Source organism: Macrotis lagotis, chromosome 2 (assembly GCF_037893015.1).
Source record: "Macrotis lagotis isolate mMagLag1 chromosome 2, bilby.v1.9.chrom.fasta, whole genome shotgun sequence".
Lineage (NCBI taxonomy): Eukaryota > Metazoa > Chordata > Mammalia > Peramelemorphia > Peramelidae > Macrotis > Macrotis lagotis.
Window position 1 is genome coordinate 146133175 of NC_133659.1, and position 12423 is coordinate 146145597.

The 12423-nt window shown below is 36.5% G+C and overlaps 1 protein-coding gene across 2 annotated transcripts in view; it reads right to left on the minus strand.

The window, feature by feature from the left end:
- Positions 1–282: 282 nt before the first annotated feature.
- The window catches only part of ACTN2 (actinin alpha 2), a 98566-nt gene continuing 86425 nt past the window's right edge, over positions 283–12423 (minus strand). For both annotated transcript variants that reach the window (XM_074222950.1, XM_074222951.1), the window contains exons 18-21: positions 11629–11775; positions 5513–5578; positions 4430–4588; positions 283–1141 (exon numbers count right to left, since the gene is read on the minus strand). In XM_074222950.1, coding sequence (XP_074079051.1) covers positions 983–1141; positions 4430–4588; positions 5513–5578; positions 11629–11775 — 531 coding nt within the window. In that variant the 3' untranslated portion in view covers positions 283–982. The remainder of the gene's footprint in view (positions 1142–4429; positions 4589–5512; positions 5579–11628; positions 11776–12423) is intronic.

A 12423-nucleotide genomic window follows, 5' to 3' on the forward strand; every position in this document is an offset into this window, starting at 1 on the left:
AGTGTCTCATTAGGAACTAATATATAGAAAACTGTCAATTTAAAAATACAGATTCTATGTACAGTCTCCACTTTTAATTATCTGTGTTAAGGGTCCTAGGAAAAAGAAATGACTCATTGAAATATACAGATAATTTTAAAAGCTTTGTTATAAACTAGCTTTCTCCCTAGCAGACAACATCATTTAATGTTTGCCCACATCTTGTGTTTCAAGTGAAGCAAGGGCTTACAGTGTCCCCTGGTTGGGAAGTTCAGCCCCTACAATCATTGCATGTAGGCTGAAATCTCTCTCTCTCTCTCTCTCTCTCTCTCTCTCTCTCTCTCTCTCTCTCTCTCTCTCTCTCCTTCTCTCCCTCCTTTCTCCACTTTCTCACCCTTTAAAAAAAACTAAAGGACTTTCTGTTTTTTATTTGTTTCTTTTCCCTGAAAGTTCCATTTCACACATGTAAAATTCCACTGCAGAAGCCACAAAAACCATGAAAATATCCTAGCTACAGCTAATCTTTGGATAAGCAAGAAAAGAAAATAATGACCTCCACGACACATTTCCCTAGGCACATCATTACATAACTATATCAGCTATGAAGGGCATTACTATAAGGAGGTTTATTATGCCAAATTGTAATAAGGTGTTTTTTCTGATTTTTGAATATTTAATATTTTGAATATTCACATTCTTAAGCTTCTGTCTCATCCTGTACCCTCCCAATTTCTTCCTGTTCAAGGGATTGCCTGAAATCCCTCTAAAAATTTTACTGTGTTAAGCTAAAAACTAAGAAACCCACAATAAAGCTATGCATTTAAGTGTGGCACACTCTGACACAGACACTAATATTGTCTAGTATGTTACACTGGGTGGTCACAATTGAGCTTGAAGAATGCTTAAAAAGGTTTTCTTTAATTTAAAAGAGCCTGTCAAGGTTTCCAGGAAGCAAACTGTTTCTCCAACTTTTATTGCATTCTGGTGTTCCATGATTACAGAATCACAGATCACTCTCCCCATACAGTGCTGATGAGAAGGCAGTATAATCCAGGGCTCCAGGGACGCTGCCCGGCCCAGAATAGGCTGGCATTCTCTTGATGCAGTACTGAGCTTGATCTGGAGGCAGCTCCCGACGCAGCTCATCTGCCAGGATGTATGGCTGGAAAACACATATACAGCAATTTGCATTTTAAGGGTAGGAAAAAAAGTCACAAAAATCATACTGTGGAGTCAAATTATTAAATTTACTTCAACTTTTTACTTAATTTCTTTCTTTTAATCAGCATTCCAGTAGAAAGAACATGAAACTGCAAACAAATTTTTTTGTTTAGTTATTTAATTTCTGCTATTAACTCTGCCACTGATAAACAAACATATATAAGTAAAATGATGATTTATCAATGCATAAAATGGGGATGTAATACAGACACTACAAGATCCCAAAGAACTATTGTGGATTTGGGACCCAGATCATGTGTTCAAAACATTCCCTGAGGGACAGCTAAGTGTTGCAGTGGATAAAAGACGCACCAACTCTGGAGTCAGGTGTACCTGAGTTCAAATCCGGCCTCAGACACATAATAATTATTACCTAGCTGTGTGATCTTGGGCAAGTCACTTAACCCCATTACCTTGCAAAAAAAGCTAAAAAAAAGGGGGAGGGAAGTGATTTAACAGAGGACTGGCCAGCCCAGGCTCAGAGCATCCTCTGTCCATTGTCCAACCATAATGGAGGTTTGGTGAACCTGCCTCTTGAAGTACATGATGACCTCTACTTCAGGAAGTAGGACTGTTTTCAACCTGATAATCAGGTGATAATAGATCTTAGATTGACTACTGAGTGAGAACCAAGAGTACATACAAAAGACCCCATGGGAAGGGACCTCAGGTCCTGTCAAACCCAAAGCAGGAAGAGAGTTGGTGCCAGTGGTCAGTTCTCCACATCTAGCATGACACAGAGCTAGTGAGCATATGGCTCAGCTGTTATTTCTGCCCCTGTTATGTCCTTTTCTGTCTTAGGTGAAAGAATATCAGAGATGACATGAATTAGGCTGTGACCTTGTGAGCTTTGAAAGATCAGGAGAGCCCCAGAGGTACAGGAATGAGAGTTCATGCCAGAGGTCATAGATAGCCAAGCCCTGTCCATCAGCACAGCCCTGAGAAGTGACTTGGACCCAGATCAACAGTACCGGAACCCAAAAGCCAAGATTTCAGGTCCTGCTACATTTGGAAGTGAACTTAATAGGATAAATGCTCTGAGCCAACTGTTTCAATCAACATTGAACCATACTTTCCAGGGAGCAAATTGGTAGAGGGGAGCATATAACCCCAGCTGTTGAAGAGAGAAGTGTTTTTACTTCTTTTTTTTGCTATATCTCTTTTTTAAATATTCCTTTAATGGCATCTGGATAAACAAACCTGGGGTTTTGATCAATGAAAACTGATACTAAGGAAAATAGACTGGAATATGGGGGGGTGGGGAATCTGAGCTGATGGGCATTAGAGAAGAATCTTCTTGACCTCTTAGAGGTACCACTAGAACTTTGAGGGGGTGATGTAACTCTATCTGCCCCTGATTCATGCAACCTAAATCATCAGTCGGGGTAGGAGCTGGCATAATGACTGCCAGACCTTATGAAAGCTACATGGGGATAGCAAGCACTTCATATAAGACAGTTTAAAATCTTTCATCAGCATTTTCATGAAGATCCATGATACAAATTGGGAAGTATTGCTATTATACTAACAAAGGAATGATGAAGGACAGGTCTCAAAACACAAAAGTTAATGGGAATATTTTTTCTAAGGAAAGAGATATGTTCCTGGACACAAGGCTGTAAAATGAATTTTCTATAAAATATTTCACTTTTCCCATTGATTTTTTTTCATAGTTCTGTTCCTTTGAAAAAAAATTTGGACCAAAAGTATAATAAAAGTATGTTTTTTTGTATGGAAGGATATCTATTATAAATACAATAGAGATGAATACAAATACTATTAACTTAAAATGTTTAATCAAAAACTTTCCTGTGAGATATGCATAATCTTTCTTATTTTTGGTAACATTTAAAAAAGGGGTTTCCTATCATTAACCATGCATTGCAATCTTCGCTTTACTGAAGAAGACTGAAGCTCAGGGAGTCTCATTAATATAGCCGGGTCATAGAGCTGAGTGGCCATTAGGATTCAAACCTAAATCCTCCAACTTTTAGTTTGTTGCTCTTTTTAAGCAAACCAATTCTTTTATGTTCACTCTTTGTCTTCTTTTTATAGAATAGTAAATATTCCTTTTTAAAACTCCCAGATTTTTCTTAACTGTTATGCCTTAATTGTTTGTGGAACAACCCAATTGGAGCTGGTTGGAGCCCTATGGCTGTGTCTTAGTATTCTTGGAAAGTTCTTTATGGTGAAAGTCACATATCTTGCTTCACAATAGGATTCTGAGGAAGAATCATGATGTAGTAGAAGAAAATGAAAGACATAGGACCAAAATTGAGTTCAAATTGAATTGAGTCCCAGTCCTAGCTCCGCTTCTTTCAGACAGTAAGACTGTGGACTTTTGAGGCCTTGGTTTCTCCAAATGTAAAATGAGAGAATTAGGCAGGATGACCTCTTAAGGACCTTTCTGCCTCAGAATCCTATCATCCTATAAAATTATTTTCTCAAGTTGCAATTGATAGAAACCCAGAACATCAAACTTTATCTCCTTCCTAGACCCCAAGTAGAAGAGAATGCAGATTTCTTATATTATATTCATTTTAATGACTTGAATATTTCATATAACCATGATCTAATAGTTGAGACCCAGAAATCACTCTCCTTACCAGAAGAGCTGAAATGTTTAGTCACCTGAGTTATGTGTCTTTTATTCTTTGTAGCAAAAGCTCTAAATTCAAAAACATATATTGTGGTATGAACCAGTTATTCAGGTTTCTTCCATGAAACTCAATGTGAAGTTTATACTCAAAGCCCTGGAACAGAATGTACTATAATTCTCTGTTATGAGTTTCTGGTCTTTAGATTCAATAGTGACATTCAAAATGGCAGACCTTAGAACACAATGCCAATGCAAAGTATTTTTTAAAAAGCAAAAATAATATAATAATCAATAGAACATCATATTTGATTAAGTATAATCAAATACAATAAAAATATAGTAATCATCATAATAATAATGATATCCATATACCTATCTATATTTACATAGCTATTATATGCCAGGCCCTGTCCTAAGCCATTCATAAATATTTTCATATTTGATCCTCACAACAACCCCACTTAACAGAAGAGGAACTTGAAACAAACAGGGGCTAAGTGATTAGCCTAGTGAATTCATCTAGTAAGTGATTCAAGGCTACATTTGAAAACAGGTCTTCCAGGCTCCAGACCTGATGGTTTATTCACTGCACCTGGGTTGGTAAATTCAATGTGGAGGACAGGAACTGACCTTATCTGAAGCTAGGATTCTGAAGGAAGCAATGACTTGCTCAGCTGTATCTGTGTCAGCAGTCTCCCTTGTCATGAAGTCAATGAAGGACTGGAAGGTGACGGTTCCTTGTCCATTGGGATCGACCAGTGTCATAATTCGGGCAAATTCAGCTTCTCCCTGAAATAAGATGCAAAACAAACATTCCCATGATCCACAATTATCAACAGTTAGGTATCAGTTCTTCCAACTGTAAGCATGCAAGTTTCTTTTTGTTTGCATAGAAATATCAAGATGAAAATTTTCATTTCAAAGTAAAATTATGTTTTTCCATCAATTGATGCAGGTCCTTATTGCCTTCAGTCTTTTTTGTAAAAGATTTGGAGTCATCCGCTTAACACTTTGAGCTCCACTGACCTTGTGCTTTTCACCACAAATAAAATACTAATTCAGAGGGTTTTATTGTATGATACCAAGAGCTATTGAGCTCCAGAGTTTTCTATTTGTCACCTATCCCTGCTGCCTTACTACCCCAAGAGAAGGAATGGTTTAATTTAAAGGGAAAGATGATATATGTATGTTTCCTAAATGAAAACTTGGAAAATTTGTGCCAATGAATTAGAAGCATGGATGTTCGAATCTAGTCCTGGTGAAATTGTTTCAAAGGCCTGTATCAGTGTCAAATTAACTAATACATTTATAAATGAACTGATTTAAGAATTTTAGGTTTATTAGAATTCTCAAAGCCAGAATGAATTTTTAAAAGTCAAATAATTTGTTATTGAGAGCTTTCTAAACTTAAATGTAAATGATTAAAAATGTCCTAAAAATCATGAGAATTTTTTTCTGAGTAGTTTTTGCCAATTTCTTTCTCAAAAAGCAAACATCAAAAAAAAAAGCAAGCATCTAAATGAGTTTTGTCACTATTATAATACATTTTGTACAATAACAAGGAATAACTACTATGGTGTTAAAATAAATCAACCTCAAACATGCTACAAAAGAATCATTCTCCAGAGTTCTAGCCATCTATTTCCTACTTTTTATTATCAATTTGCTAATTCTATTTTGTGAAATATAAGACAATTTCAATTCTTTTCATACCAGATCATAACCCATGGAAATCAAGCAGGCTCTGAAATCTTCATGATCCATCAAGCCATTCTTCCTCTATTGATGAATATAAGAAACAAAGATGAAGTTGGGGGAAGATTATTCCAGCTCCACAAAGTGGACAGTTACACCAACATGGAATCAATCCAATGAGAGGAGTTTGATTTGATAACATTCCAGTAAGATAACCCTTGATTTATAGGAGAGATAAAACTGACATACAACATAGAGACATACAAATAAAACAATCAGAAAGATAAATGGGTCAAAATAAAAATTAAAAAGAGCCATGAACAGACCAGGACCAGGCAAAGAGAACACATCCAGAAATGAGACAAAAGCAGAAAGAACTATTCAGTGTTATTGGGAAAAACTTGGAAAATCACTATAAATCATTTGCTTCTAACAAGTGTATAAACTTTTTTTTTGTTTTGCAAGGCAATGGGGTTAAGTGACTTGTGCAAGGTCACACAGCTAGGTAATTATTAAGTGTCTGGGGCTACATTTGAACTAAGGTCCTCCTGACTCCAAGGCCAGTGCTCTATCCACTGAGCCACCTAGCTGCCCCCAAGTGTACAAACTCTTAACAATTTTTTTATAATAAAGATTCTAAGAAATTATAACATCTTCTAGTAAGGGTTTATAGTAATTATTAGTAGATAATTATAATTTTTAAAGAACACAAAAACTTATAGATATACCACAATAGTTAACATTTAATCAGCAATAACTCAAAATATTCATGCCCACAACCCCATCAATCATCTATAAGACATTTTCCTACTGATGTATTCTAAGATAGAACTTAAATGCTATCGACCTTAATTTGGCACATGCAGACTCATCCTATGTGTAGAGTACACAACAGAGCCCCAAAACTAAACATACTTGAGTTGATAGCTAAAAAGGAAATGTAAATAATAGCTCTATAATATTAATAGATATGTTAACCACCATCCAATGGCATTAGCCATTGGCTTATATGAAATAGTATAAATTAAAATACAAGAAAAGTCATATTGTTTAGACAACTAAAACAATGGAGGTGAATTCATACTTTGCATAAACTTTTCTGATATTTTGTTTTACACAAAAAAACTGGCCAGCTCCTCAGACTATTATGGAATTTCACATGTTTGTATATGATTAGCTAAACAATACAGAAAAAAATCAGAGAACAAGTTGAATTTATATAACGCTCCTTTAGAATCTTGTACTTGGTGAGTGTTTAACAAATAATAACATATAAGGGAAGGAAGAACAACATTACTATTCTGACAATTATTTCATATGTTTGCAAATGAACTGCTTCTTCAGCATGAATATAATTCAGATACTAGTATGGAGAGTCCATTTAAAATTCTAATGATATCTTTGGTCATTCTTCCATTGTTCAGTAAACTTAAGTTCTTAGAATAGTAGAATGTTATTTTATTATTTGAATATTAAAGGGAAGTTACAAAATCTTTTTTCTGAAGTATGTCACAAACACAATACAAGTGTTTGTGACCTTGGATTGAATTAAATATGGTTCTTCCTCAAGGAGGGACATAAGTGAGACAACCTCTAAAAAGTCCATAATTCATGCTAACCTATCTGAAGCACAGGAAAAATGAGCATCTTTTTTTTTTAATCTTCACAAAAGTAAATTGACCCTAACTTTAAGAAGAAACATGGTGAAAATTATCTTTTTCATTATCTTTCAATTCAGTGCCTGGACATAAAGGTTGTCTAAATGAATAAAGGATTACCAGCTATCTATTGGACATGCAACAAGGGGTAATGGATTAATGTTCCAATTCTGACTTAAAAGAGTCAGAAAATTCTGGGATTGATGGGGTTCCATTTCAAACACTTACAGCTGGTATGACACTGGGCAAGTTCCTTAACCTCTTAGAGTCTCATTTTATCATAAATGAAGTTGGGAATATTGCTGCACCCACCTCACAGAATTGTTGTGAGGATCAGAGGAGATAACGTGCAAATGTGTAAAGTATTTTGGTAATGCTAAAGTGCTATTTAAAGGTGAACTATCTGAGTCTTAGTTTTTATGGATATCTTTCAAAAAAAATTGGTCTTTCCCAAGGTTTTACAAGTAGATTAATGTAGGGAAGCACTGATCTTTTGTAAAGGTTTGCTTAGAAAATTTTGTTACTTTATTATAATGAATTGTAATTTTATTTAGCTATTTTGAAGAGATAGAGGTTAAAAAAAATAGAATTTATGTAAGGCTCCTCACCTTGACAGAATTACTTAGGAAAAGTGCACAACATTGCAGAGCAGAAGAAAACTGAAATTTATCATCCAGTATTTATTAAGTTTTAGCCTACCAAAGATCTAGTTTTGTCACATTAAAGTTTAAATGGGAAAAGTTCTAGACTACAAATCAGAAGATGGAGATTCAAGTGTCCATTCTGATACTTCTTAGCTGTGTGAATTTAAGTGATTCATTAATAATATTTTCCCTAACCATGAGATATTTAAAGATTAAATGAGAACATTAATGTGAAGTACTTTATAACTAAATGGTGATAGAAAATGTCAGTTGTTTTTATCATCAAAATACTAACATAAATTCACTGAAATGCATACATATATATATATATATATACACACACATATATACATAGTATATATGCCAACAAATAAAAATATATTTCATGTGTTTTAGCTAAACTTTTATTTTTAAAGAGCATTTTATTTTTTCCTGTCATTTTTCCCTTTGAAGAATATGGCTATTATTCTGCTTTTCTGTATTTTTTAAAACATTAAGGCTTTTGATGGAAGGATTGTAGGTCAAGATGGCAACAGGAGAAGAGCCTCTCCTAGGTATTCCCTCCATAATATTTCAAAAATCTTAAAATTATGACTCTAACTAAATTTTTGAGAGACAGAACACACAGAAAGATCCAGTGAGGCAATTCTCCAGACCAAGGTAACCTGGAAAATACTGGAAAAACTCCACATCATGGGGTTAGAGGGGTGGCCCTCACCAGAGTACAGAAACTTCAGCCTCTCAGAAAGAGCCTCAGGGCACCTAGTAGCCAACGGCTTACTGCAGCAGAAGCAATTTCCTGACCTGCACCCTGGGGAGCACCAGGCACAACCTGGAGGATCAGCAGGGGGACCTCTGCCAGAGCAAGCACAAAACCCAGACCCTCAGGTCACTCAGCATAGCGATTGTGGCTGGGCAGTCCAGATCCAGGAAACAGAAGAAGGAGTGGAGCTTGCAAGCAGGAGCCTCCAGGCAACTGAGCCCTGAGTGCTCAGTCCACCGAAGGTAGGGGAGTAGAGAGAGACTTCTGAGGTCTGTCCTCTGTACCTGGAATCAACTCTGGGGCTATGACCACATTCAGATCCTGACTGTAGTCTAGCCATCACCCCCCACCAGCCCTGTGGCAGAGGGATACACTTGTGGTCATTCACAGACCAGGAGAGCAATCAGAGCTTCATACATTGAGATCCTGGGGTGGGGGGGTATCCCACTAATACCCAAAAGCTCAGCAAGCACCCCCAAACCAGGCACAGGCTGGAGAAATGAGTAAACAGAGAAAAAAGAGGAATATCATTGAGAAATACTTTGTCTATGATCCCAAGAAGGATCAAAATACCCAATCTGAAGATAAGGAAGTACAAGCCCCTGCATTTAAGACTCCAAGAAAAATGGAAATTGGGCTCAGGCTATGACAGAGCTCAAAAAAGATATTGAAAATCAAGTAAGAGAGATAGAAGAAAAATTGGGAAAAGAAATGAGAGAGATGCAGAAAAAAAACATGAAAACGAAGACAACACCTTAGTCAAGGAGATACAAAAAATGCTGAAGAAAATAACATGTTAAAAACCAGCTGAGGTCAAATGGTTAAAACAGTTCATAAAGTTATTGAGGAGAATGCTTTAAAAAAGCAGAATTGGCCAGATGGAAAAGGAGATAAGAAATCTCTCTAAGGAAAACAAATACTTCAGATGTAGAATGGAGCTAAAGGAAGCTGATGACTTTATGAGAAGTCAAGACACAATACTTCAACACCAAAAGAATGAAAAATTAGAAGAAAATGTGAAACATTTCATTGAAAAAAACAGCTGCTCTGGAAAACAGATTCAGGAAAGATAATTTAAAAATTATTGGGATACCTGAAAGTCATGATCAGGAAAAGAGCCCTGACCCCATGTTTAAAGAATTTCTACGGGAAAATTGCTCAGATATCCTAGAAGCAGAGGGCAAAATAGAAATGGAGAGAATCCACCAATCTCCCCCAGAAAGAGATTAAAAAAAACCCAACCCCCAGGAATATTATAGCCAAGTTCCAAAATTCCCATGTCAAAGAGAAAATATTACAAGCAGCCAGAAGGACACAATTCAAATAGCGTGGAGCTGCGGTCAGAATCACATAGGACTTAGCAGAAATTACATTAAGGGCCCATAGGACTTGGAATATAATATTCCAGAAGGCAAAAGAGTTTGGAATGCAACTGAGAATCAACTACCCAGCAAAACTGAACATGCTCTTATGGGGAAAAGATGGACATTTAATGAACCAGGGGAATTTCAAATGTTCCTGTTGAAATGACCAGAGCTGAACAGAAAGTTTAACCTTCAAATACAGGGCTCGGATAAGCGGAAGAGAAGGGTAAAATATGAGGGGACTTAATGATGATGAACTGCATATATTCCTGCACAGAAAAATGATACTGATAATACTCATATGAAATTTCTCATTTAATAGAGCAGGTAGAAGGAGGTTTTATAGATGAAGCACAGGAGAGAGCTGGATTTGAAGATATAATATGTCATAAAAATGGAGTCAATAGCTGAAAGGGAAATATACTGGGAGTAGGAAAAAGGAGAGGTGGAATAGGCTAAGATATTTTATATAAAAGATATATATTTTGCAATGAGCTATTGCAATGATATGGAAGGGGGAAGGTGAGGGGTAATGAGGGAACCTTCACTCTCATCAGAAATGGCTCAGAGAGGAAACAGCATACACACTCAATAGGGTATAGACATCTAGAGTAAAAAGGAGAGAAGGATGAAAGGGGGAAGGGGGGATGTTGGTGACAGAGGAGAGGGTAGATCATAGGAGAGTATAGTCAGATATAACACATTTTCTTTTTTACTTCTTGCAAGGGGCTGGGATTGGGTGGCCTGTCCGGGACCATGGGGCCAGGTGGTTGCTGGGTCTCAGAGGGTGGTATGTGGGCTCAGGACCTCTTGGCCCCAAGGCCAGTGATAAGTCTGCTGTACCACTCATCTACCCTACAGCACATTTTAGACGAGGAACAGAGTGAAAGGAGAGAGAAAATATAATATATGGTAGTGGGGAGGTATGAATGGAGGGAATTACAATCAGTAATGGCAACAGTGGAAAAATATAGAAGTAACTTTTGTGATGGACTTATCATAAAGAATGTGATGCACCTGAGACAGAGCTGATGGTATCAGAACACAAACTGAAACACATTTTTTTCTCTTTCTTTTACTTTATTTCTCAAGGGGGTCTATATTTTTTGGGGAGAGGGGTATTATGTTTATTCTTAATGTACAAAAATATTCATAGCAGCTCTGTTCATGGTGGCAAAGAATTGGAAATTGAATAAATGTCCTTCAGTTGGGGAATGGCTTAATAAAATGTGGTATATGTATGTGATGGAACACTATTGTTCTATTAGAAGCCAGGAGGGATGGGAATTCAGGGAAGCCCAGAAGGATTTGTACTGACTGATGCTGAGCAAAATAACCAGAACAAGAGGAACATTGTGCACCCTAGCAGCAACATGGGAGTGATGATCAACCTTGATGGACTTACTCATTCCATTAGTACAACAATCAGACACAATACTTTGTTTTCCTTCCTTAGGGATATAATTTCTCTCTCATCACATTCAACTTAGATCAATGTATACCATGGAAACAATGTAAAGACTAAAAGATTGCTTTCTGTGGGGGGAGGGGGAGGGGAGGGAAGTGAGATTCGGGGAAAAACTGTAAAAAAATTCTAAATAATAAAAACAAATGCATTCTCTTTTCATTGAAAAAGAAAGTATTATAGGTCATTCTAAAATCAATCTAACTATATAACAGTAAGAAAACAGAAAGAGTACTGTACCCTGTCAAAGTGGTTGAAAGATGCTCTGAACTCATTCATTTGTTCCTGGGTAATACCCTTAGCATCTCTAGTAAGGATCTGGGTCTCCACCTCATTAATAGTCCTGGCAATAGTTGTCAACAGCAACTCCCATCCAACACGAATATGCTACCAGAGAAAATATGAAATTGTTAGTTCTCCATCTAACTAGTCCAATCACCCTCTGCCTGTTCCTGTCCAGAGCCTTAGAATCAATCCAAATGGAGAAAAGCAGAGCTAGTTCGAAGGTTTCATTACATTCTTTCCTCATGTTTTACACAGTTGATCCCTTATTAATAGGATGTAAGCTTCGAGAGGGCAATTTATCTTCTCTAACATTGTCACCCTCCAGCTCCTGGAATGGGGTGCTATAAATAGTGGGTACTTAATAATATTTATTGAATTGAACTGGGCTCTCTAGTAAGACATTCTCAGGATCCCTTCATAATACTGGAGCTCTAAAAGTGAAAGATCAGGCAATCATTTGTATACATGAAAAACTCTACTAGAACAGGAAATACTGACTTTTCCTTATTTTGTATTTCTTCTGGACAAATCAAATAATCAAAACTGCAGGAAGAAGTTGCTATCCAAATGTGATTTGGATAATGAGACGTTCTTCCCACTGAGAAAAATCTTAAATCCAGTGTTGAGCATAGAGGAAAAAATATCAACAGTAAAAACACTCATCTTCTCTACTTTAAAAACAATCCAAATTAATTTGGGTGCAGGGAGTACTCTGAGCAAAGGCAGGGTATAGGAATTTAACTTATATCA